The following is a 27,994-nucleotide window of genomic DNA, read 5'->3' on the forward strand; positions in this document are numbered from 1 at the left end:
ATCTTTAAAAAAAAAAAAAAAGAAAGAAAAATGAAAAAAAGATACGGCACAGTGTCCCTCAGTCTGGCTACATAACATGAACTGGATTCCCCTGTTTTTCACTACATGGTATGACCCTCCTGGTTTTGAAGTCTACACAGTGGTCCATACCGTGGTAGGTGAAATGGTAGGAGGAGAGATGTATTGTTTAACAGATGTCCTAAGTGTGGTCAAATCATGTCTGCATTTCTTTTTATCATGTGTTAAATGATGAGACATCGGAGATCAAGATGGCCGATTCTGCTTCAGCCTTCGCTCTCTCAAGCATTTGTGTCTTTGCTCCTCCGCTGGTCAGAAAGTGTGCGAGGGTGTGAAAAGAGTGAGGGGAGGGTCAGTACTTCATTCTCCTGACAATCGAGGCATGTGCTTATTGTTTTGTGGCCTCTTGTCAAATTTAAACTGGTGGAAATGATTGGTCCGACGAGGTGGCTGGAGCTGCAGGCAGAGTGAAGGACAGTGTGATACGGCACTAGAGGAAAATTCAGTTGTTTAAGTCACAAGGCATGCATGTTAACACTGAACTCAGTCTCCACCAGAAGTGTTTCAGCTGTGACGTGTGTGCTGTGTGCTGTGTACGTGTCAGTGTTTGTACAGCGGAAGGTGTCGTAAAAGTCCTGCTTCTGACTGCATCCGGGATGGGCTGCTCCTTTGCTAATAATTCTAATATTTCAGAGAATAAAAAGACAGAAGAAATGCCATATTTGGTTCAGTTTCCCATCACCAAACTGTTTTGAATTTGAATAAATGCATAAAAAGCAGGGCTTTTGCTAACACCGACACTGTATCGTATGTGCACCTGTGTCTTGTGTGCATGTGCTGCGTGTCTCATCAAGTCTTGTCAAGTTTTGTGTCCATCATTCTAGCAGTCTGTCTGTTTCCCTCCCTCCTTCTTTAGGAAGCACAAGAGGGGCTGCGTTGGCGTCGGGGAGGGTCAGAGGGTCAAGCTGGGGAAGTCACACACGGGGGGAGTATTTGGGGTTTCTTGGCACCTCGGTGAAAGATTTCAGCTCGTAAGGGATCCCTGTGTCCACTTCGATGGATTTGCGGGAGAATAGCAGCCGGATATCATTGTGCAAGTAGATCTTCCCAGATTTGGAGCTCTGGAATCTGAGAAAGCAAGCAAAAAAAAAAAGTGTCAGCAAACATTTTTTTTCTTACTTAAAAAGGGAAAGTTCTCAAATTTAAAGTACATAGCTCTCTTCTTACATGTAGAGTTATTTATCTGCCTAGATTGTTTTTCTGAGTTCCTGACCTTTGGAGATATTGGTCATAGAGTTATCTGCCTTCTCTCAGAAAGGAATGGAACTAGAACGCACTCATCTTGTAACGTTCAAAGGGCCAAAAAAATACATTTGAAAAACTCAACAGCAGTGTCCCTTTCCCAAAATCATATCCCTGTTATTATATTATTACGGGAGGACTTTCATGTCGGATGTACTTTCTTTCTACTGAACTACACCCACAAACCAAATCACTGCATAGAAGAAGCGCACACTGAGATAACTAAGCAAGCTAACGCTACAGCTCACAGAGGAGGATGTCAAATAAGTATTTTAAATTTGTTATTTTATTTGACTTTTCCTGACACAATGTTGACTGATAACAGAAAATATAGAGAAAATTTCTGACAGAACATCAGGTGTTGCAAGTAACGCAGACAGCTGAGAGCTCGTGTCGCACCTGAGATGTATCAGGTAGCAGAGAATCTTCTTTCTGTCGAGAACTCCGCCCCCTGGAGACACCTCGCTTTTCCCTTCAACCCCCTCCTCCACAGGCACCAGGAAGATACGGTGGCGCAGGAAGGTCATGTGATTGACGGGCATGTCGCCGAAGTTGTAGGTCACCAGGAACATCTTCACCACAGTTTTGTTGGGATTAAATAAGGTCTGAGAACAGAAGTCAGACCAAAGTCAGCATTTAAAAACAGCACAAATAAGAGTGCAGTAGTTTAAAATCAAATAAATGAGTGTTTGTTTTTTTTTTTTTTATTCAAGTGACAAAAGAACTATTGAACATGGTTTCACCCTTGCCATGAAAAGTACAACACCCTTATAGTGTGAGTATCATGATATCAACATACTCAAAGTCATCATGTGATACATATGTGATTGTATAGATGAGGTACCTCTGAAAGCTTTTTAATTATGCATTGGCAACCTGGTCTCTCAACCCTGAGTATAGAATGAGATGAGGTTAAAAGAAAAGATTAACCTACCACTTGAATGGTCCCTGCTTTGGGTATGCTGTATCCTTTCTTTCCAAGCGGCTCAAGGGATATCACCCCCTGTGAGGGAAGGAGACATGGCACTGATTGAATGTCCCCATTCACTGCAGTAATGCAATAAGTCTTCTCTTTGGTACACTTTAATAGCTGTGAACTTATACAGCGGGGTCAGGATGTGGCTTAAATGTGCTGAAATTAAACTTGCATCATTAAACTAAGCAATGGTCATTTCTGGTTTTATTCGCTGACAAGACATGTCTGTTTAAGTTATGCATCTACAATTAAATAGACATCAAAAACACCTAATAAAACAACACTGAAATCTAAAATGAATGTGGATGGACCCTAAAATGTCCATTTACAGTTCAAAGAAGTGAATCATAAGAAGCCTAACACTCACCGTGTCTATACACAACAAATTAAAGTCAACATAAGGCATTGAGCTAAGAAATTGAAAACAGCTGGTTTACAAATAGCCACAGCAGACACCGCTTAAGACTTATGAGTCGGACTAAAGTTGTTCACGTTACTGCTGATCCTTCATTACTGAGGACTAGGTGACTGTATATATCATTATCTGAGCATAGATACTGTGAATGTATTGTATTCTGTGCTGACGTGGACAGATGTGGGAAAAAAGCTTTGCCATTAATGCCTGAAAGGAAAAAACATGCCACATTTTTCTTGCATCTGGTTCTGAGGAGGCAAGCCAACATCAATTTAGTTGAAGCCAGTTCTATATTTATTATTGTTTTGAGTACTTGTTCTGATGCGACTTGTTTTTCTTTCAACAAGTGTATTTTTTTCCTGCTATCAGACAAACCATCTGCTACGAGAAATAAACAGTGCTGTTTTTTTTCTTTGATTTATTGTTTGTGCTTGACTGAATGTGCACACAACTACACACAAACACATAATATCTTACAGACACACACACACACACACACACACACTGACCAGGAAGGGTGAGGGTGCGCTGTGCTCTGAGATATCGTAGTACGTAACCTGCACAGGCAGGGTGACGTGCTGCGGGCAATAGGAGCCGCTGGCACCGATCTCAGCTGTGAAGCCTTCGATCCGGCCTGACGGGGAGAATCGACCCTTCAGTATAGACTCCTGAAACAAATGAGAGAAGAGGATACAGTCATGAACATGAGCCTTTAAAACTCTTTATACTACTTAGGGTTCATAAAGGACATGATTTACTGCTGCGTGAGTCAAGTTTGGCCACAGAATCAGAAAAACGCCCAACTTTGTGAAATCCATGAAAAATCCATATTTACGGTTTTTAACTTAATTGAAACCACAGCAGCTTTGAACAGAAATAAAATATGTATCTGCAGGTCGACAACAATGTGAGCCAAGGGGAGGGGATTTTGAAAGCATAAAATCATGAACTCACTTGTTTACAATGTTACCCTTTCTACCTCATTTAGTGACAACACATTAGAACTGTTACAATTCCATCTTCCTGTAGGTCTTGTTTAATAAACGTTTTAAAAATACTTCTGTCTCCTGAAGTTATTAAAAAAACCATTTACAACTCGTACCTCAAAGTTGCCGAGTAGCGATCTGCTGATGGATGATGAGGGCCAACTGGAACGTGTGGAGCGGCCGGTGTCTGTGTGTCTGCCGCTGCGCAGCTGCCGACTAAATATGACCGCAAACACACACAAACAGACCCGTGGTTAGTGGTTAACATCACACTAATTTTGTCTTTACCAACATGTCACATGCCTCTGAGTGTGTCTCAGTATTCAAGTCCAGACACAAAACCCTTTAATTTAGAATAACATGTAACCTACGCAAACTCCCACTGTCTTTCCTTGTGTTACTGGTTTAAAGGGAAAGTTCATCACAACATTAACATTTTACTACTCACCTGTAGTGCTATCTATTCATCCAGATGGTTTTTGTTTGAATTGCCAATCGATTTTTGGCTTGTGGTGCTAAAGGGGCCAAAAGATGCATCTGAAACCCTCAACAGTGATGTCTCTTTCCAGAAATCAGGGCAGAATTGTGCAAGACAATCCAGAAAACTTGTTCTAAGCGCTTTTAATGTGTTTTCTCTCTATGCTCTATCCAGAATGAAGCGTGCATCTACTCATGCACAAGAGCTTAGCTAACTAAGCTAAGATAGCTGACTAACATTACAGCTCAGCCAAAGGGGACACAATTAAAGTTTACATCCTGCTCTGTCATTAGCACAAGCCTCTTGTCCATTAGTCGATGCTTCTTTCTGCACATGATACAGTTGCCAAATGTAGTTTGGTAGAGAGACTGTTTTGATACGAAATTGCTCAACGATTATCTTGAGCATCCGGGTCATGATTTATGGTTGGAGACATTAGTATTTGTGAGTGCCACAAGCCGAGGGCCATCTAATTTCATTATATTGAAGAGAAGGCAGACGTCTGTACAGCCAACATCTCAACAACTGTGCAATTCACACTGAAACAGTCTAAATCAATTAATAGCACCAGAGGAGAGAGATGCAAAAATATGTAATTTAGACTTTGAGGTTGACTGTCTGAATACTTTTCTCTTGTCAGAAATATGACATAACACTCACCTCTTCAGCCGCAGTCCACTTTTAAGCCGTCTCCCTGATCTCGTGCAGTCTGTGCCGGTCTGAACAGGACAAAAAAAGGAAATTATTATTTGCTTTTCTTTATTATTATCCCTGATTTATGTCAGCACCTAGCTATTCACAAATGAGAGATTCTCAATACACACCGAGAAAGTACAGATATTCAAACAAAGAATAAATGGGCATGTGTTTGTGTTTCTGCATTCACATGAGAGAATTTTCTATGTGAAATTGTGTATTCCGGGTGTCCTCTTACTTACAGAAAGCTGACTATTGGAAGTTGCACTAACATTCCCCATTTCCAAGCTGCGGTTCATCGTAAAGGCCACCCAGCTGTCAGATGACTCATCACTGGCCAAACCTATGCTACCTGCTAGCCATTTGCCCGCAGCAAACCTTTCACTCATGGTCAGCTTCCTGGTATTAGCTACCTTTTGGCTACACTGGCTCTCCACAGAGCACGGAGCTCTTTGTCAGCTTGTCGTCTCATCGCCACTCTCGACCAAAACCACAGACGGCATTTTCGAGTATCCAAAATATATTGTCTCAAAAATATCTTTTTCTAACTTACTCAAATATCGATTCCTTTGACGGCTTAGCCTTGCTCCTTGTACTGCCCTCTTTGTCCCTTTTTTGAACACTTGAGCCTTTCTTAAATCTGTTTCTCCCCGTACTTCCCTTGCACAACACTGAACACCTCTATCCACGGTGTTCCCACCACTGTATGAAACCTAACTAATGAACTAGTGAACCCTATTGTCACTATCAGCACACACCCCATCCCACCAACCTGCACACATAAAGCTCTTTCTGGCCTCCCAATGTTCAAAAATGGCCAATTCACTTCCAGAACCATTTTTCAAGCAGGATGTATGTACATGTGTGTGTGCGTGCCTGTGTGTTTTTGTGTGCATGTGTATGGGAGACGCAGCACAGTCATGTAGGGGGAACAATGGCACTCCCTCAATGGGCTTTATTCTGGAGCTACTCAGCCTGTTCCAGCGTGGTGTGATAATGAGCTGGCCATCACTTCATTCTTTCACTTTTTTACTTGTTCTCTTAGCTTCCCTTTATTTATACCTCAGCCTCTTTTAAACAACTGTCAAGGCTCGCAGATGTCTTACCATCAACCACTGTCTTGAAACAGCTATTTCCAATTCTGTATTCAGAGTTTTAGGAGCCTTCGCATATGGTGGTCTCAATGTTCTTGGTCTAAAAGCACAGTATTTGCATGCAAATGTGCACATGCTGTTTTACTGTGTGTGCTGCAATAAAATCTCCTTGAGCTTCTTTCACGTAGTAGTAGCAGCAACTCAATATACTATAAAATCATGACACTAAGATAAATACATCAAGATACAGCGATACATTTATCTGTCACATCTATAAATTTAAGGCTCTTGCACTCAGTTATTTGGTATTACAGCCAGGTTGCAGAACAGCTCATGTTGGCTTTAAGTGAGCAAAGCTGTTGAAAAATTAGGCTGATGAATCAAAGTAATTTCCTAAGAGAGATGGATGATGTATGTTTGTGTATGCATGCAATTTCGCTGACCTTGGGTCGATCCCATGCAGAGGGCAGCAGGTGGTTCCAGTAAGGGGCGGCTTTAGCATCAGTGCTGCGACACGATGCTGGGCCAAGTCCTGGAGCCAGCAATGACAGCCTGCTTCTCTTGGATGTGGAGGGTCCCTCATCATCTGAACATGACTCCCCAGTATCGCTTGGGGACAGCAGTCTCTTTTTGGCCGGCCAGTGGCCTCCAGAAGAGAGGCGGTGGCCATTAGTGCTGGGAGTTTTCTCCCAGGAAGCCAGGCCATTAGAGGAGGAAGCAGTCTGGGTGGCACTTCGCTCAGGTGGGGAGGATTCAAGTCCGACTTCCCATTCGGTGGCCTCCCCAGGTTCCTGCAGCTCTGTGTGGTGTGGGGGTGAGAAAGGGCCTGGGGGGCTGGTGGGACTGGTAGGGTTGGGAATCTCATATGTAGACATCTCATATAAGTAGGGACTGGGCTGGCCTCCAGATGAGCCATTATTGAAATTTTCACTTCCGGGACTACTACCTAGTGGGTGGGTGGGTGTGTGGCCCCCATTAGGTGCCTCAGTCCTGGCTGAACCTCCGATGGAATGGCCCTGATCACAAAGATGACTGTGTGGGTCACACATTGGGGGAGATTTAGGTGAGAGAGGAGCAAACACATCAGGAATGGGCCTGTCATGATTGTGCTGAGTTGGGCGTCGGGAGGGGTTGTGGCTTGGGGAGAGGGGTGGAGACCTGGGTGACAGTCCCCCCTCAGAGTCCCTGTGCTCCATCTGTGCGCAAGAGTATACAGAACCAGGCCCAGCTGGGCCCATCGCTAACCCCATCCCAACACCTTGAGCAGGGGCTGGCCCACATAGCACCCCTCCCTCAAACGCCTCTTTATCTGAGGTGTCCCCCAGGTGAGGGCGCTTATGAGTCAGCTGGGGTTCCTCTAGCCCCCTTTTCACACCCAAACGGACAGGCCTCTGTTGGGTGTCAGTGTGGGATTCGGTGGAGGTAGAAAATCCCCCCAACTGGGAGAAAATAGAGAGCTGGTAGACCTTTTGGAGACGTAACTCCTCCTGTCCAAAGTGCCTGGGTACCCCAGGTCTGACCCCAGGGTCTAGGCCCTGTGTTGGGGCTGTAGGTGGAGGCAGGTCCCCCTCCTGGGCTGGAAGCTCTAACGGAGCCTTTTTGTGGGCTAACTCCACGTGAATGTGGCGCATGGTTTCTACGCTGGAGGATAAGAGTCCTGACTAAATTTTGTGCAACAGGGTCAAGTAGGTCCTCACAAGTGCCAGAGCAAGATGTTCCACAGGAATAGGAAGTCCTATAGTTCCTGCTGTGATTTTGTCAGATAGTGTGAATCAGGAAGCTGAGCCGCACAGCACCTGAGAGGAACATAATACAGAATTATTACTCAGAATGGATTTGATAAAGCAACTGATGATGGTTGACTGTAGGTCTGAGTGATAGAAAACGACAAAAGGGTATTTAGCCATCAACAATGATGTGAGCACATTTGATGATACATTTAATTCTTAGGGTTCTTATAAAATCTGACAACAAATAACTCATTTAATTCTGTATGCAGGTTTTCCTGTCTTTTACAGTTACTCCACAGAGTACTGACTGACTGTCACTGACATGAATCACATCAATCACTTCTATAAACAGTGTTTTCTGCCCTGACAAAATATCTTGCCACAAAAGCAAAAGGAAAAACAGCTACTTATATTTATAGATAAAGGTGATTGAGTATAACATATACACGCCACTAAGGACCTTTCAACTCTAAAAGTGTATGAAGACACAGCTCTTGCATTAATGGGACAATTTACATAATAAAATTCAGGGCAGACTTGAGCCCATTTTGTCTCTTGTCTTATTGAAAACAATGTCCAAGATCAGCATATTACCTCTGTGCCCGTCCTTGTCTAATGCTGCCCGTGTGGACGACCTGCATCTGGCCCAACATCTGGAGGTTGTGTCTTGAATAGCCTACTAGAGGAACCCATCTATCTCCATGGCAGCTGCCACAAAACGACTCCAACATCCCAAGACGGGTAATCAGGAAACAGTAAGGACTCCAGAGAAAACAGGAGTGAAGGAAGGGGGCAGGGGAGCAATGACCTGAGGAGAAATAAAAAAGATAAGTAGAAAAGAAAAGAAAATGCAATGATAGATATTATAATTCAGAATTACAAGAGCACATTTATGTACAATGGGCTACCAGAAGATAACTGCAGAAATTCCACTTTTGACATGCTTGGTTGTTAAACACCTTTAATACATTGACAAAAATAATAAAAATGTTTTGGTATGTTTTAATCACTAGACGTTGTTGGCAACTTGGCCATACCAATTGATCGGTACACATTATCTGCATTACCTTTGTTTGTAACTATACACAAAGTTTTTTTAGATCCAGATCATTATAGATGAATGCTCTGAATATCATATTCAATTACTGCACCTAAATCCACACAATTGACATGTAAATAGAGAATGGTCTGAAATAAGTGAAATGGAAATCGTCGTCTTGAATGCTATAACTTACCAGAGGGGCGAAGTGTCAGTGATGCAGGAGGCTCTTTGGAGGAAATATATCTGTATCTGAAGTAACTCTATTGGGGCTCCATCTGTGATTGGCTGATAGCCAGACACGCCCTCCTTGGTCACCTGGGCGTATGGCGTGGCAAGGCTGTGGCATCATGACAGGGTCATTCCACCCAGAAATCCTGAGGAGACAGAAAAATATAGAAACAAATCAGTGGTCAGTCAGTTGCTTTTATCTTACCCCCTGCTTATACATGCACAGAATATGACTGATACTGATTTTCACAATTATATACTCATGCTTGTGCACACTTGAGCAGACATACACTGCAGTTGAACACAATTCAATCAAAAAATAAATTCTCATATAATATTAGTAATAACATTTGTCACTCATTCCCTTTTCTATAACCAAAGTTCCTCATTTTGAGAACAAAAACCCAAAGACTCTGGGCTGAGGATCAAACATGGAGGAGCCAGCTCAAACCTGACACTAAATGGTGCAAGCCCAAGAGAAGCGGGATGTTTTCCGACCCACTTGGACCAGAACTTGGGAATGTGGATGGGGGGGGGGGGGACACAGTGAGCCGTCACTGTGGCAACCAGTAGCCCAAGGATAACGGCTCCTTTGTACTTGGCCACAAAGAGGGAGAAAGAGAAGCAGAACTAGAGGGAGGGGATGTGGGAGGTGCTGGAGGGGCAGGGATAGGCTGGCAAAGATGCTCCTCTGAGAAAAATATCTACAAACACAACAAAATGGCTGTCCTCCGTGAGGTGTGTACAACCATTCAGAAATATCAACACACTGTGATAGCTGCCTACAATAGTTCTTACAGATTTCATCCAAAGCTTGTTAAATGAGACAATCGGAGGAGTTTTGAGAATGGAAACGAAAGCTTCCCCTGCTGCCATAGTTGGTTCCCATTTAGACCTACTTTACAGCAACCAACAACTTCACTTTCTTGAATTTCCTTTTGAATCATCATGGTGAAACATGGTGATTGCACATGAAGAGATCCATTGTGTGCACAGAAGCAATGACATAAGTCTAAAGATCCAGCAAGTAAAACAGGTGAGAAAACGGAAATGCAAACAACTAGGAGTTGTTCATGGGTACTTTCCACTAGATTGAAAAATACCTTAAATGTATACACTGGTGGAGTCGTAAAGGATGTTACAAAAAATTCCCCAAATTTCTACACAAATAGAGCAAGAGGTTATTACTGCAATCTGACTGCTGGGCTGACAAATCGTGTTTCTATGAGCATGCATTGTGTTCCATATCTTTTCTCAAACCAAATTTTCCACTCATTTGGGACAACATAGACTTAAATGGCAACACGAAAGGAAGGATCGTCTGTCAAACATGTCACAAGAATGAGATGGGAGACAGGGAGACAAAAAGACAAATAACAGAATGCATGCCTATATACTGTACATCACAGCCTGATTATATACAACTGAAAGCATAATGGTATATCATCAGGTAATTATGCTTTCCTATCACTGCACACAAAGAATCACATGGACACGATGTCAGGCGTCAAGGCTTTGTCACCTCTAATTACAAACAAGACATATGGCTCACACTCAGTCACACGGTGCAGCCTTTGGGAAAACCCAGTTGTGCAGACTAAACACACAAATACGTAAGAAGCATTCCCAATATTCACAACATACTCTTTAGACAACCTGAGATGGGGGAGGTTTTTTATCAATAACCAAAGAAAAAAACACAACATAACCCACAAAACATGCTATTATTCTGAGATTTGCAGCCTAAATGCACTGAAGTATTGCAAGAAACTCTGCTAAAATGAACAGGAGGGTACATTGCGACATGTGTATACACTACTGAAAACATCATAGAGTAGCGTGTCATCATTGCATATCAACTGCTGTCAATGCAAGGACATTTGGAGGACAAATGCTGTGTACTGTTCAGATTATTTTGCAGATATTTCTCAGTTCGGGGATTTGTGGGTAACCAGACCTGCCCTGGTAAAACCTGAATGTCTGGTTAATTTAATTTGCAAGTCAAATGATAAAAGATAGGCAGCACGACTTGCATATTTGAGTTCAATAAACAAAATGCAAGGAATCGCCTCCTCTTGTTTTGTGTCTGCCTGAAGACAGGTGGAGTCTCCAGGGTGAGGGTCCAAGGGCAGACTCAGGGGGTGGGGGATGGGGAAAGACTGAAAGAGGAGTCAGCAATTAGTATTTATAGTCATTGCATATATCAGAGCTCGCTGGGAGTACCCAACGGCTCTGTGCTGGGTCCCACTTGATTTCTGACCTTATTTTGAACTAGCTGAGCTGGAGGCTGGCAGAGGCTGCCCAACCCTTTTCAGGCTTGATCCAGGAGCCAGTAAGGAGTAGAAACACTCTGGCTCAACCACAAGAAAGGCTTCAGGTTGCAGGGTGTGCGTGCTAGCTGAGACCGGAGAATTCAAGAGCTCCATTATCGCAGACGCTTGTGGTGGTTTTAATTAACTCACACTCCACTTGCCCTACTGGACAAAGTTCCAATATTCACCTATGATCTACCTGTACAACCTGTTAACACCTACAGCTACACAGCAACCATTTTTTTTGTGTGTGTGTGTGTTATTCTCCATTTGGAAATCTACATTTTCAGTTTCCAGACTTAAAGAAAAAAAACACATTTTATCTAATCTACATAAAACCCATTAACCCCCCCACCCCCCCAAGCTACAACTAAATGCTACCACTTTATTACAAAAGTCATCACCCTCAAATTTCTTCTCACATTTCCTTGAATTAAAGCAGCTGACAATGGGGCATAAAGACGTTACACATCACTGGCAAGCCATGTGCAATCTCGATCTAACATCTGCAGCTTCTCTGGAAGTGGAGCAGCAAGCAATCATTCACTGAGGGAGAGCGAGAGTAGAAATGGTGAGATGACAGACAAAGGGAATGAGAAATGCCTAACAAGAAGGAAGCAGCTAGACAGAGACAGAGCGAGAGAAGAGAGGAGGAGAGAGGGTGAGGGGAACACACAGAGCCCAGCCAAAGGCCTTGAGGAAGATATAAATACAGGAGGAGCAGGTAGCACTCCCAGGTGTTAGGGTCAACTCAGAGTGCGCATGGCTACAGTGTATAACCCGCCAGTTGAGTCAGCTCATAGCCTCACATTTAAGCTGCACCAAATGGCCGAAGAAATCCCTTTGAGCCACCACAACCCACTTCTGAAAGGGGTCCAGTGGACAAATAGATCCTGCTGCTGCTGAAAAAAATGCAAATAGCAAGGCTGCACTCTGGCATGCATATTATTGCTTTTAGTACAATAATGAGACTGAACATTGGCTGAAATTAAAACAAAAAATATTTAAAAAAAAAACAAAAAACACACACACATTTAACTTCTGAATTAATACTGTTTCACTCTGTCACATTTTATATTTGTTTAATTATGATGAAAGGAGGGGGAAGTCCATTGTGACTATGTGAAACAAATTAGGAAATAGGTGTCAAACAATGATGGGCGTGTTCGGGAGAGGAAATCCAACAGGATGAATAATCAGTATATCTGTGAAGATGACCAAGATATAATAATCAAAATAGCAATAGTCCTGATTGCAAAAACATTCAAATGCAACCAGACCAAAACCAAACCTGAGGAGAATGATTGTCCAATAGAAACAAGCTTGGGACAACAATAGGAAAATGAGATGGGATGGGGAAAGGAGGAACTTTTATGTAATTATCAACTGCTGGAATCCACAACAGAAAATAACTGAAAATGCTATGCTAGCAATGCAACTGCGCAGTGCACAAGGGCATCCAAACCTCAGGAATAGCATCAAGAGACATTATTGTTCACCATGTGTGAGGACTGAGGTCAATGGGTTCAGTCTGGGTGTTACTTTTAGGCCAAAGAAGACGGTGGTCAAAAGGTCAGAGGTCAACAGTCTTGGGTCAGGTGACTTCAAGCAGGTCAGGAGGACTAGGGGCATTTAATTTCACCATTATCAGAGAGGTGGGTTAGGAGGTGGTGGTGAAAGGCTACAGCAAAGGCAAACAAGGTGCCGTTGATCTGCATGTAGCAAATAAATCACACACACACACACACACTTGGATAGTTCCACTGAGGGGCCCGAGAGCTTGTTAGACCGAGTTACTTATGAGTCACTGTGGCAGCTGGAGCATCAGAACTTTCAGCAAAAACATCTGCAGAAGAGACACAATTACTCTTAAAATCCTGTGCATTTTGAAAAGCTGTCGTCTGCACAAACTTGTCATTAGGTGCCATGCTGCTGACCTCAAAACCAGCTCTTGGTGAAATAATTTAGGCGTGAAGGGAGCAGAGTTCATGGCCAGAAAATACCCTGACATTTGACCTGTGCAAATTCATCACAACACCCAGATACCTCATGCATGTGTGCACACACAAACAATGCAAGGCGCCATCACTTTATGTCTTTCTGCAATCAAATAAATGTAATGAAGATGAACTACGACAAGCTTACTCGTATTTGTTTACAGTCTTTAACCAAAAAGGCAACAAACACAGTCACTGCATAGTTCAGATTTTTTTTATGGCATGCCTTTTGACAATTGCTGCACTCCACCTTTCAGAAACTGTTTAAGGGAGAAAAACAGTTGCTCAGTTTACAGTTGACTGACTTTACAAGAAACTTGCCTGCTTCCTCGTTAGTTTTGACATGTTACATCATACTTTAATGTAGGACTGTAGATCCATGACATTCAAAAGCCACAAGAGTCTTTGGGAAATTTACCTCATTTTCAAAACAGTTTTTTCCTCCCCTTGATCAGGACCCTAAATTGCCGTCCTGGATTGTTTCTTCAGGGTTATTTCATAAACCATGGACACTAATAATGTGTTTCTCTTTTAATTTCCTCCACATTATCAATTCGAATTAATCAGTCAAATGCAGGACGATCTTTGCAACAAAAACTTCAACCTTGACAACCGATGGCAAACTGACAGTCTCTATTCTCCCGGCAGTCCCTTTTAACATACAAATGAGTTTAGTGATAGAGGCAGTCATAGCCTTCACAGAGTCACCAATGCAATGCCAGAGTAATCAAAAAGCAAGGTTTTAGCTTTCGTTCATATTTGTACTTTTCATCACACAAAACAAAATACCCATTCACTAAACAAGGCATCATTCTGTTGAATGTTCTTCTTAGAAAATGCTTGAAACAGTGGTAGCAGATGATAAAGTCCCATTATAAGCAAATTGTTAAAAAAAAACTTATTGCCAGGACAGAAACACAACAATACAGTTTTTGAGTCAGCATTTGGCATCTGGATTTGGTTAATTCTTCACTTAGACCGTCTGAAATGACTTGTTATCAATCACAAACTGTGAGCTGTCATATTGAATGAGCCTTCTGTGGAAACTCTTATCCCTAGCTGCTCAGCTGCACTCTGTCGTCAGTACACTCAGCCTGTAACAGCGGTGTGATAGCATCAGCATGAAGTTAGCAGCCTCCCAAATGCCCCAATTGTCTCATCAACTTTTAGCAGGGCCCCACCCGAGCTACTCCCAGGCTTGTACGGGGCCTGGAGGCTGATAAACACTCAGACGCATTATGCACAGACTCTCCAACACAAAATGTTGCAAAGTGCTCCTGCAAACAATCACCTGTTGATTGGATTACAGGAAGCATCTAGAGTTTGGAAATCTGATGTCGCTGTGCGCGAGGGGATGGAATGACAGTCGAGTATGTGTGTTTTTGTCTTAGTGTGTGTATGTGTGTGTGTCTGGGTGTGTTTCAGTATCAGACGAAGACATGAGACAGGAAGTGGCACTGAAAGACAGAACGTGACAGAGGGAGACAGGTTGTGTTCGCTCAAACTGACAGGAACCTCTAAGCGAGACAATGTAACACCAGGCTCACACACAGTGCTCAGGCTGGTGAGTCGTGGCAGTATAAACTAAGCTCGGTTCAGTGACATAGTTGCTGAGAATGCTGTTTGACACGGGGTCCCTTTCTGTCTCCCCCCTCCCTCCCTCCCTCCCTCCGTCCGTCTGTGTGTCTGCTGCCTGCCTGCCTGTCTCTCTGTCTGCCTTTCATGTGGCCATTTTAGGAGACGTTGAGTCACCCGAGCGCAGCTGACAATATGACAGGAGCAACATTAGTACACTTGACAGCAGGAGAACTTGTGACACTCACCCTCTCAGAAAGATGTGGTTTATCTCGCTGTCTCACCCTCTGCCTCTGTCCTTCCTTCCTCTATTTCGTCTGGTGGCTGGATGATGGCTGAGTCTGCTGCCTTGTCTCTCTCTGTCCTCCTCTGTGTTTCTATTTCCACCGGGTTAAGCTGCCTTCTCTCTGTCTCCCTCTCTCTGTCTCTCTCCCTTCGTCAGCTCTCTGGTTTGCCGTCTCTCTGTGCTTCCTTCTTCCTGAAAAAGTGGTGTAGAGAAGACAGTCAAGTTGTTTGGCGTCCCTCTGCCTGTTTTGTCAGGAGGCCTGCTATGCTGCTCTCTCTGCCTCTCTGTGTCTTGTTTTCTTCCTGTCTACCTCTCTCCACCCTCACACATGCACAAATCAAAAACCCATCAAGAACTTTCACCCCCCACCCATCTCTCCTTTTCCCTCCCTCTCCTTGTCTCTCTCTCAAGCCCCCCCCCCTTGCCCTCTTTCCTCCTTTCTCTCATTCGCGCCCCTCCAAAATATCTTGAATACAAAAGCCACTCCCCGTTTCCTCCTGTCCCATTCCTCCTCTTCCTCACCCTCTCCTCTCTTCCTCTCAGCCCTTTCTAGCCATCCTACCCTCTCTCTCTCTCTCTCTCTCTCTCTCTCTCTCTCTCTGTTTTCTTTCTGTCGGTTTCCTCTCAGCTGATAGAGCAAGGCATGCTTTGCTCACTCAGCAGTGAAGGCATACAGGGGAGGGGGGGGGGGGTGCTGGAAGCTGATTGGCCAGAGAAAAGGGGGGTCAGCTGTAGTAGCTCAGGTTGTGATTGGTCAGGGGAGGGAGTTAAAGGGAGGAGGAGGTGTGGGGAGCCCAAACTCCGCCCACCTGCTCCTGCTTGGCCTGTTCTGCAGAAGTACAACCATGGAGTACTTTCCCCAAACAGTGTGTGAGTGGTGTGTGCCGTGTGTGCCGTGTGTGTGTGTGTTAAATGTGTGTCATGGACAGCTTCAAGCATGTTGTGTGTACAGTTGTTCACTTGTGTAATCTCTGCCCCACAGCTTGCCAGCCACATGCATGTCTGTGTGCAAGTTAGTTAAAAGTTCTTTAGTTCATAAAAGAGTTTATTCCTCAGAGGATACAGATGCAAACATAGATGCAGTCAACCCTCCCCCTTCCTTTGCTGTCGTCTCTCTCACGCTAACAAAGGCGCTGTGTGTGTGTGTGTGTGTGTGTGTATGAACTGTATACAGTGACATTTAGCCAACACAAGCTCACGAAGGCTGAGGGGCTTATCTGCTGCTGGAGTGTAGATGCATGTGAAAAAGGTTATCAGCTGAGTACCAGGAGCTGCCCTCAGCTGTGTGTGTGTGTGTGTGTGTGTGTGTGTGTGTGTGTGTGTGTGTGTGTGTGTGTGTGTGTGTGTGTGTGTGTGTGTGTGTGTGTGTGTGTGTGTGTGTGTGTGCGTGTGTTGCCGTCTGTGAGCTAATAAGGAACAGCAAGTTGACTATGCAGGAACTATTTCAAACAGAGTGGTGTGGTTAAAGTACGCACACACAGTGAACAAGTGCATCACACACTAGCATTTATGCACCTCTTTCTCTCTCTCTCTCTCTCTCTCTCTCTCTCTCTCTCTCTCTCTCTCTCACACACACACACACACACACACACACACAGCGGGTGGAGATTGTAGAAGTTGAAAGCACTGTAAAAACATACACGAAGCTGTGAAGAACCCATATTTACCACACGACAGACACAAACGCACTGACCACGCTACACTTGATCCTTTTTTAGGAAAGCAGGGCTGTCTTGTTATCAGATGCATGCAGGTTGAGACATGCGAGACAAACCTATTGATAGCTCTGTCTCTCTCCTCGCCTACCTTTATCTCCACAGTTTCCATCTGTATGTTTCAACCTGTGTCCGCTTCAAAATCAAGGTGGAAATTCTATGCCTGCTAGTTGCATATGCTATCTCTGTCATAGATGGAGGGAGGGGAGATTTTCATATTTAAGATTCTTTTCTTACATTGAAAGTATATAAGGCGTCGTATGTTGTACGGTTTGTAAAGCTCTCCAAGTTCATCTGATCACATGATTAGGTGTTTTTTAAATGAAAATGACTTGATAGTAAAGTTATTGTAATACTCTAGCATAGAGTTGAGTCAGCAAATCATTTAATGAGCAGAGAACAAATGGTTTTGACCACTTTTTATGCCCAGAAAATGATCTAATTGTTACATCTGCATCACAAGATCAGCAGACATACTGTTTTGCTATGTCAAAATAACCCAAAAAAAAAATGTATCCGCCGGAACAAAAACACATATTTTCTCAACTGCATTTAAAGTTATAGTAACATATTTACAGGGAGGATGTGGTTACCTGCAACCACCAGATGAAATGCTGGTAAATACTTCAAAATTTGAACAGCCTAGACTTTTTTGTACTGTGTTTGTATTGTAGTTCTGTTTTGAACCTATTGCTTTTTAAAAGTCACTGCCATTGACAGACAAAAAGGTGAGTTTTTGGCCTTGGTTGTAATTGCAATCTACTTGGGTGTTTGCACACATGCATGTACATAGAGCTACAACTAAAGATTTTTTCATGGTTGTTTAATCTGCCCATTATTTTGCAAGGGCAAAAGAGCAACAAACATCCATTTAACTTCCAAATGCTTGTTTAATATGGAGAACAGTCCAAAACCCTAAAGGTATTCAATTTACTGTGTAATAGCAGACAAATAAAACCTCAAATACTAACAATAAGGAGATCATTTTTGAAGTTTTCATTTGAAAATTGCAACAAATAGTCAAAATACTGTAGTGGTCAATTCATTTTCAGCTAATTGATGCACTGATTAATTGTCTGAGCTATACACGTGCACATTCATGCAGTGTGTATAAATATGTGTGGAAGTATGTCACAGTTGTTTTGGTGTGTGGTAAACGTAAGCAGAGATGAGGTTTGAAAAACAAGACAGGGCTTCTTCTACATACCTCCAAATATAGAGATGTGGGGATATGGGAGCGAGGGGAGGGAGGAGGTAAAAGACTGACAGCGAGACTGGGCCGGTGAAGGGGAAGATAAACTGACAGACAGACGAGGAACCAGACTGCAACCAGGCAGTTTCCTGTCATTAAACAGGCTCAGCTGCTGCTTTCAACAGCAAAGCCTGTAAAAACTGTATTAATGTGGACTTTCTGCTCATAAGCAGCAACATTACTTAGGATCTCGTGTTTCAGAGCGAACAAACGCACACATTCACACACCTCTGTCCCTTTAAGAGCCCGTGTTGCCCTCCATATTTGGCAATAGAGGGTGTGTCTTCACTGAGAAGACCCTCCTCCACTCAAGGGCACTCTGAGTGCAGCTGAGGAGAAAGAAGCATTGAAAACACACACTTGCATTCCATCAAACACACATACTGATGCAATCCTGACTTTAACGCATGGCAGTATTTGTTTTGATGTCTGTATGACGAATGCGGGGTTGGACTTTCAGCCCCGGCAGCTAAAACACTACCTTCACACACACGGACAGATGCATAACTTGTTTTTCTAGGCCTCTCAAAGTGACACCAGCTGTGTGATTTCCCCATCAGCAACCAACAGTCACAGGATTCAAAACATAAAGAGCTTCGATTTGACTACCAGCGCCAAACCTCAGCGAGGAAAATCGGTTAGTCACAGGTTTTAAATGACCAGTGTTAAATATCAAAAACGAGGTCCAGTTCACCCTCCTCTTTGGGGAAGGAGAGAACAAAAGGAGGAGAGGAAGAGGGGAGGTGGAGGAAGGGTGGGAAAGGAAAGTCTACACACACTTGTGTCTGTGTGCATGAAGGGAGGGGGTATGCGTGTAATACTGAACATGGTTGGAGAGGCATGGGCCCATGCCTGTGTTGGTTTCTTTGTGTAGTGTGTTAGTAGGATGCACGTGGAGATGAATGTACAGTATGTGGAACTCTCTAAAACATGTGCGATGAGAGCGTGGACATCAATACAGCTCCACTGTGCAGAAGAAAGTCTCAAAGCTAATATTTACGGGGAGAAAAAAAGCAGCAATACATGGAATTCCTGATTCTGATTCATTGATTTTTTTTTTCCTGATGCAATGTGTTTGGTTTTAAGGTGACATTTCTGTGACGCAGTGCATGACAATGAGTGGAAACACTGTAGGAAGGGTGATGTTTACAGTAACAACCATCAGCATTTCAAATTGACTTTGACCTGTCGGGCATATTTTAAGCCATGTATAAAGTCCTTTCAAAACATTTTTTACAAGGAATATAACACACTTCCCATTTCAGAGCTCCACCACTGACAAGAATAAAGTTAAAAGTGCTAATTTAAAACTGGATTTCCCATTTCTACACCACATGGTTTTTGTCTTAGTCCTCATTTTCTATTTTCAGCAGCCTCATTTATTACGTGTCGCCATATGGCAATAACATTAACTGCTTTCTATTTTCAACATTTCAGCCCTTATTCTCAGCCAGGCCAGAGTGTCTTATACATCCCACTTTCGCTCTCAGGATTTTACAATCGAAGAAGTCCTCTGAATAGTATGCTTACCTGCCAGTCTGACTGCTACACCACCACCCCTAAAAGATCCCACAACCAAAACTAATCAGATAACAAGTTCCTAAAAGTTGTTTCCCAGCCAAGAGTGGTTTCTTCATATTTACATTTCTAAAGCACTTTAACAAGCCGTTGAGACTAACTCTATCTGGAAGGGCATGTTTGACCAGCTGTGTGTTGACAAATAGGATCGGGGAGGTGTAAGCATTTAACTGTGTGTGCAAATGCGTGTGTACTTTGCCCTTTTTCCCATTTAAGCAAATTAGCTAGATATGTCTGACCAATAAAACCTTGGTTGTTATAGCTTTTTATTTGAATCATATATATCTATGCTCAATTTACTATCTATTGGTTATAAGTGTCGGATAATATAATAGTGACTCTCGATGTGATCAAGAGGATTACATTTAGGATTGGGGTTAGGTGTAAACTGGGCAGATGGAGCAAATAGACTTTGCTGAACACAGACTTTTTTGTTAATCCATTTTAAAAAGGCCACACTGTCCAAATAAAGCATTCCCGAAATAGCGGCTGCTTGTTTTTCCATTACCAGATATGTCTCTCCATCCATTTCTGCAATCACTCCCACCATTCATTGAGCGATGCAACATGGAGCAGCACTGTTAGCGTGCAAACTTTTTCTTCTGTGCATCCTGTTGTGATCAGCTCTTGTAAAGTTCGGTGCAAGACGGGAACAAAGTGGATGAAACAGAAAAAATGAGTAATGAGTGATATATACAGGGAGGACTGAGAGAGACAGGGTGTAATGGGAAGAACTGCAGAGATGGGGAGGAGTGTGGCACCCTGAGTCTTGGTGACAGGCCGGGCCAGCTCAGAGGATGGAATGTTCCAGAGAAATATGCTGCCTATTCATGGAGGACAGGAAATAAAGCTTGCTCTCTCTCTCTCTCTCTCTCTCTCTCTACATCTCCTCCCTTCTCTCTCAGCCCTCACTCCTTCACCTTGAATTCAGCTGCCTGTCTTTTTACCTTACACTCTCACTCTCACTTTCTCATCCTCTCGGCATTTTTTCCCCCCTGTCCATCTTCCTTCAGTTTAAATTAATTCCTTTTTTCTCCCTTTCCTCTTTCATGCTTGGGGTACTCGCACAGCATGGTGGTGTTGCACTACTCTAGACTTGTAGTGTAGTTCAGCCTGCCATCTGGATAGTATAATGAAAAGAAGAAGACGAAAAAAACCTTTCTTTCCTATGTAGCTCCCTATGCCTAACCAGGGCATACTGTCACTATCTAACCAGCCAACCTGGCTAATGATTGGTGGATGGTGGAGAGGATTATGATGGCAGTTAGAGCTCATTTATATAAGGCTGAACAGCAGGAAATGAGGCACAACTTTACAATGACCCCAAGGACAAGTGTTAAACTAAAAACACCAAAGAAGCTTGCATACATGCCTGTTCATGAACACAAGCGTATATAGAGAGTGGCTCAGCCATTTGGGTATGGGGGGTGGGGGTGATGGGCATTACAGGGTGAAGGGCAGAGAGAGGTCTGGCTGGGGTTAATCCTGAGATCAGTCCAACACAAACGCTTATAGTCGTTAAGCAGCAGTTAATAATGTGACGATTTTTTATTTTTTTTTTTACCACAAGAGTTGCTACTCTGTCTTGGAACTGCACACACTATATTTGCAGCAAATAACATGAATCAGAGTCCAAATAGGTAATTAGACCAAACACAGGGAACCTCAAGAGGTTGGACACAGGGCTGATGTTTTCTGTCATTTCTTGGCATGAAAGCTGCCAGTATATCAAATTAGGGTACATGCAAAAAAAAAAAAAATTAGTTCAATGCCTTTAAATGTTGCCCTTTCAATAACAATCTATAGGCTATAAACAACTCATCTTTGTCATCTCAAATGAACTGAAAGGAACAATAAGAGGCCATGGAGAAGGCGGGAAAGACTTTGCCATAGCTACTGTGCCAAAGGCACGCTGGCAGATCAGTGAGGCTAAATGCTATCGTCAACATGCTAAATGGGCTGTTCAGAGTTCAGAAAATGACATCACTTTCATGTAATGCAGCCATTAAAACCAAGAAGAGACGGCATTCCAAATCACTATACAGAGTTATCCACAAGACTAGAAAGTCTCATTTACATTGTATATATTATACATATCATATCAATGTAATGCCCAGCCAACACTACTACTACTGATTTGCATATATCCATATTTCCATTCACCAGCTTAGTTTAGCTTAACATTATTAAGTACAGCTTACTAGTAAGTGCAATTGAGGCTGATGGGGACGTGATTACATTTGCAGGCATTTGGTTCTGAACCGGAGTATTGAACAAATTGACATTTTGACCCAATAATTGCATTATGGGATCACCAAAGGATTTTTTTAACGAATTCTGAGGGGCATCCAATTTTGGTGCCAAATTTCATGAAAATCCATCCAGTGGTTGATGAGACATTTCGGTTCAGGTTTACACACTTCAAACAAAAATGCGGGAAGCTCCTTCTCAAAATTTTGTATCACTTCCTGAAGGTCATTATTGTCTTTTTTGTTTGTTTTTTTTGTCCTTTATCAAAACTTACAAAACCAGTATGTTAAATTAATATAATTAATGAAATTCAAATAGTGGCTATCACAGTTCTCCAAAGGGAAATGTCTTCTCATTCTGTATAAAGGTCAACTTGAGTTACAAATGATGCATGCAAAGGCTCAGGCTGACATACATACAAGATGGGGAGATGGGACTGAGAGCAGTAGAGAGAGATGGATGGCTTTGATGCAATGCGGGATGATCGAGACAAATGACAACAAAGGAGAGAGTAATGGACACGGGGAACAAGACAAGGACGAAAGGGAGAGGGGCAGAGAGTGAACAGGTCTTAGCTTGATAAGCTCTGTGTTGACCTATATAATGCACAGAAATACATCTGCCTTCCAACATCTCATTGATTCTGGGCTCTGTATGAAAGCTTTATCAAGGGCCTAAATGGCTCACAGGCGACATACACAAAATTATTTTTAGCCTGCATACGTGAATGCTAAATCATTCATTGTGATCGAGCATGAAACCCTCTTATGAAGCTGTGAGCACTGGATTTGGGTAACTTAACACCCAAGAGGTTGTTGTTTATCCATATGTGAATTCAATTATGAATATAAAAAGGCCTGCAGCTTGTCATTACCAAAATACACATATTGCACTTGTTTTTCTCCAGAGTGGTTGGTGAAAATAGAATCAAAACAACAAAGACTATCAATCAAGCAAACAATAGCCACGATCAACTGTGGTATCTGAATGGAGTTGTTGGAAACTCTTGGTGAAATCTACCCACAATATAATCTTACACTATCCACCTAGATATTTTAGTCCCATGTTTATTGATTAGCATTGTCACTGTGGCACTGTCCCCAACTGAGATTGCAAGGAATTGTTATTTTTTAGAGCTACAACAAAACAACACTTACATTAGTGATTAATAGGGTTTGTGGAGAATTGTTTTCTTGAATAACTGATTAATCACAAGCTGGGTTGCTGATTCAATTCCTTGTGATCATTCTTTTTAAAAACACTTAAACACCTAATATATGTTGATATTATTGATTACATTCCTGTTCATTTATTGATTAGTCAGCAGACCCTTTTTTTCAGTTGACAGTAAATGTATTTTTGCTTGATAAATGACCCAAGTGAACAGTCATATTGAATGCTATGAAAGGCTTAAACGCGTGAACTGATATCACAGCTCTTTGCCTCTCAGGGTGTAATGTCAATCCGTGTTGATTTATTCAGCAGGTGGTACTGTCGCCTTGTCATCCTCCTCTCTTTCCCTCCCTCTCTCCCTCCCTCCCTCTCCGGTCTTCTGTTGTCAGCTGTGTTTGAATAAAAGTGAGCAGGCGGCTACTAAATATGGAGCTAACAATCAACCTGAACTAAGATGGAGCACTTGACAGGAGAGAAAATCCAAATGGTGCAATGCCTGCTTCCTGGTATTAAGGAAACACGAGTGTGAATAAAGGAAGTGGAGGCAGCCGTAAGACCTGTTTTCAATCCTACCACCTAACTCCACGATCTAGCAAGCAATATCCACCCTTTGCAAGGTCAGTCAGAAGCAGCATATTGAAATTGCATTAAATATTGAATACTACTTGAATGCTTAATGTGCCTGATTAAACACGGTGCGGCATCATTTTGGGTTGTTGGAGCCATTAGACTTAGAAGTAATGCACTGAAATCTAAACCTCAAAAAAGGTACTAGATTAAAAAAACAAAAATACTGCGTAGGTGACTAGCTCATTATTTTAGTCTTCTTTCCATTATTGCGTTGCTTTGTTGTCATGGCACTTACAACCTCTTCGCCTTACAATGTTTTTATTCCATGCCTTCAGTTTTAATGGCCTTCACTGTCCCATAAATAGGCTAACCTATTATCCACAGTTGCTACGAGAAGACAGTTACAAATATATGGACACTGGAGGTTTTTAAGAGGACTAACGAGTTCCTGTTGTCGACAGACTGTGAAATGATCTTTATGGTCAGCCTAAAGCTAGGTTAGGTTTGTGTGTGTGTGTGTGTGTGCGTGTGTGTGTGTGTGTGTGTGTGTGATCCAAGGCTACAGAATGAGGGTTTCAGGGTTCAAGTGGTACGAGTCAAAGTTGCACAGGTGCTATTTTAGGAATAAGCTGAAAGAAAGAGAGACAACGAGCACTCACACTGTGACTCCCATCACACATGTATCTCCTTATGACCACTCAAAAGTGACAGCCATCAGAAAATCATCCTTCATAAGGCTATAGTGTGAAGACATTTGGTCATCATTAAGGTAAAAAATACAAGCAAACACACACAGTTACTGTTGCCCTCTGACCTGTCCTCTTGTTAACTTCATCTTTCATCTCAACGTGCTTCCGTTCTGTCTCCGGGCTGAGAGAGCTATCTTCTAGCAAACACCAGCACTCTGATTAGCTCTCTCTTGCACTGATTATCTAACCCCAAGAGGATCGAAAGAAGATGCATGAAGCAGGGCTGCAACTGATGAAAATGTTGATTACTTTCTTGAATAACTGATTAGTTGTTTGGTCTATATAAATGTTAAAAAACCTGAAAGGTGTTGATCAGTATTCCCTAAAGCTCAAGAAAATGTCCTCAAATGTCTTCTTTTGTCAACAACCAACTGACTAAGAAATTAATCGCTGCAGCTCTTGTATGCTGCAGCTCTAGTATGCAAGAGTGCCCATTTAATGATTTAGCCACTATAATGAAGGGGTGCCTGGTTTCCATCTGATTTTTGCAGCACGCCTTTTTCTTGTTTTCCGAGAGCAGTGTATGTTAGCAAAGGGTTAGATTTTTCAAAGAAAAACAAATAGTTGTGCCAACAAATAGATCAAGTACAATAACAAAAAGTAAATGTTCATCAAGTCACTGTTTTCCATTTGGTGCAACACATAAGGGGGCATATGAATAGGAAGAGTTTTAGAGGTTTAAATATTTTCAGAGGAAGATTGTTAAAGGTTCTATATTAAAACCATGTATTCACAGTGACATATACATGTGTATACTACTACTTTTGTGAGAACCTTACCTGCTCTTATCCCTAAATCTAACCTTCACACCTAAATAGCTCTTTATATAAGAGAGGTAATTTGCTCTTATAAGGATGCAATTACAATTACAGAAGCACAAACACTCTCTCTCTCTCTCTCTCTCTCTCTCTCACACACACACACACACACACACACACACACACACACACACACACACACAAGATCAATATAGCCCCAGAGCAGCGTTGAGTACTGGATCTAACCCACATAATCATCTGTAATCTCGGACATCAAATCCTGCAGAGACACATTGGAGGGCTGACAACGAGCCTTCAACAGCTCAACGCGTTTAATAGCCGACCTCACTTTCCACACACACACACACACACACACACACACACACACACACACACACACACACACGCACACACACGCACGTACATACAAAGTGCTGCCAGGTTCTGATGCTAAAAAAAAAAAAATTTGTATTGCAGCCATTAACCACACCAGTCAGACGGACATGAGAGGTACCGAAGATACTGTATACACTCAATGTTGGGCGCAAAGAGAACCATATGATGAATGGTGTCCTTTAATTTGGATAACCGAGAACTACATGTGAATAAAACGGTGTACAGAAGGCGAGGTAAAGAAAGTCACTTACAGACCATTGCTTGATAGAGGCTGTAATATTGTTAGTGTGGGCCTAATCGATTCAGACAGAATCAGGAGAAACTGGGCTCTTACAGTATTACAAGCCTCAAGTAAGCGTCATGTCGACCATAATGTACTGATCTAATAAAAAGGCTAACTAGGCACCGGTGGCTCTGTATATAGAAAGCACAAGGTTACTCATGACTCACTGTATTTGGCTGGGCGGGTAGCATATAGTGATATGCAGTATTTCCCTGAGGTTGAATATATTGGGACAGCAGTTATACATTTTGAAGTAAGCAAACAGACCAGTCATCATCAGGGATTCCTGATGCTGTTTTCCTTCCTTGAGTTGTTTGATATCTCCCTCCCTTACTTTTTTTTCCACATGAGAGGATTTTCTAAGTTCCTTTGTCTCACCTGAATAGACCAAATTAATTTCTTCTTCTTTGATTCTCCCAGTGTGCATTTGGGAACTTAAGTCAAAAAGACATTGTACATGGGACAAGCCCAGACCCAGGACCCAGGCCTGCTGAACAACATGCACCTCGCCTTCAGGGTTGGTTACAGCAAAGATCTGCATGACGTCACACTCAGCTGAGGACAAAGCCCACTGGTTTTTTTTTCTCCCAGACAGGGAGGTGGGGGGTGGCTGTCAGAGCAAGGCAAGGACAAGCCAGAGAGAGAGAGAGAGAGAGAGAGAGAGAGAGAGAGAGAGAGAGAGAGAGAGAGAGAGAGAGAGAGAGAGAGAGAGAGAGAGAGAGAGAGAGAGAGAGAGAGAGAGAGAGAGAGAGAGAGAGAGTGTCGACTTGCAGATGGATTTTGCTGCAGCAATGTGTTTATGTGTGTATGTGTGTTTGTGCAGAAATCTGCCATTTATGAGACAGCTGGTCGATTACACATGCACGTGTGCTGTATGGCTGATGTATATTGTGTGAACGCATACACGTGTGCCTAATGTGCATGTCAATGCAATCATACCCTGCTTGTCAGGACAATGGGAGCTACTGCTTTGCAGCTGAGCATAAAAAAAAAAAAAAAAAAATTAGCTGACTCTAATACTTAATAGATTTTATATATACACACTGTAAAAAAGTGTCAACATCAATGCTCCCATTCCTGAATGATGCAATGCAACTCCCAAGTGCAATCCAAGGGAACAATACACCCACTGCACTCGTACTATCCTCTCTCCTGTAGGCTTTGCAGTGATCATCATCACTCCACCCGCTAGGCTACAGTCATAATCTCACAGATATATACCAGAGCTGACTGATTCCCCCCCTTGCACAGCCCATATGTACACACTGCCAAGAGGGCATGAGTGTGCAGTGATGACAAAATGAAATATTTGCACATGCATTTTGATGGTCACACACCCAATATGATGAGTAACAGACTGGGATTTCTATCACTTTGTCCCTCATCACTGCAGACTGCACACATACACACACACACACACACACACACACACACACACACACACACACACACACATAAAGACAGAGTGAAGAAGGCAGACAAAGCAGGGGAACGCCCCCTACACCAAGATACTGTCAGGTCATCAGCTGGCTTAGGTTGGATTCCAGTCATTCCTTACTCAGATTCACTGATTAATTAAGAAAATGATGCAACTGATGACGTGCACGTTTAAAGTGGGGACATTTAACTGAAATCATCCAGAAATTTGCAAATAACCTGAGCATATGTACAAAGTCAGCACAACACACGGCTTTCTTTGATGTTAACACAGATTAGACGGTAGCTAGCCTCTAAAAATGGTCATGTCTACTTACCTAACAATAAAAAAAAGGTGGACCCGGGTGGAAAACCACAGTCTGGCAGCCTGAATTCACGCGTCCCTGTCGTCTGGGAGTTTGGCCTTTTTGTTATCTCTCTGCCTACTGCGTGGACGGATTCCAGGTAGCTAACGAAAATCGACCTCGAAGACTGAAAAGCCGCTAACGACGTTAGCTGGATGTCTCACGGGTAAAATAATCGGACGGTTTTAGTCTCGTCTTCCCACTCTGCTTTGCCACATAGCTCGCTAGTTGGCCTACTACGTCCCTTCCTCTCTCTCTGTCTGTCTTTTTTCTGTGCTCGCAGCTGTTTTCGTTGCTTCAACCTTTGCCTAAATTCCTCCTCTGTCCCTTTAAGCGACAACGTTTCCGGGGTCT

The 27,994-nt window shown here is 42.8% G+C and overlaps 1 protein-coding gene across 3 annotated transcripts; it reads right to left on the reverse strand.

Annotated features, from left to right (window-relative positions):
- LOC119018991 (protein FAM214B) lies at window positions 1-27,990 on the reverse strand. 3 transcript variants are annotated; one of them, XM_037097115.1, is made up of 11 exons: window positions 27,614-27,990; window positions 15,098-15,327; window positions 8,931-9,111; window positions 8,290-8,503; window positions 6,409-7,761; window positions 4,836-4,894; window positions 3,814-3,913; window positions 3,221-3,379; window positions 2,255-2,323; window positions 1,720-1,925; window positions 1-1,146 (listed from the first exon to the last, which is right to left on the reverse strand). In XM_037097115.1, exons 5-11 carry the CDS (start codon window positions 7,594-7,596, stop codon window positions 993-995), a joined length of 1,935 nt encoding a protein of 644 aa, XP_036953010.1. In that variant the 5' UTR covers window positions 7,597-7,761; window positions 8,290-8,503; window positions 8,931-9,111; window positions 15,098-15,327; window positions 27,614-27,990; the 3' UTR covers window positions 1-992. The 3 variants fall into 3 exon arrangements, with proteins under 3 accessions (XP_036953010.1, XP_036953012.1, XP_036953011.1); XM_037097117.1 differs by lacking the exon at window positions 15,098-15,327; XM_037097116.1 differs by lacking the exon at window positions 27,614-27,990 and having other exon boundaries at window positions 15,098-15,488.
- Window positions 27,991-27,994: the final 4 nt, after the last annotated feature.

This window comes from Acanthopagrus latus, chromosome 5 (genome assembly GCF_904848185.1).
Source record: "Acanthopagrus latus isolate v.2019 chromosome 5, fAcaLat1.1, whole genome shotgun sequence".
Classification (NCBI taxonomy): domain Eukaryota; kingdom Metazoa; phylum Chordata; class Actinopteri; order Spariformes; family Sparidae; genus Acanthopagrus; species Acanthopagrus latus.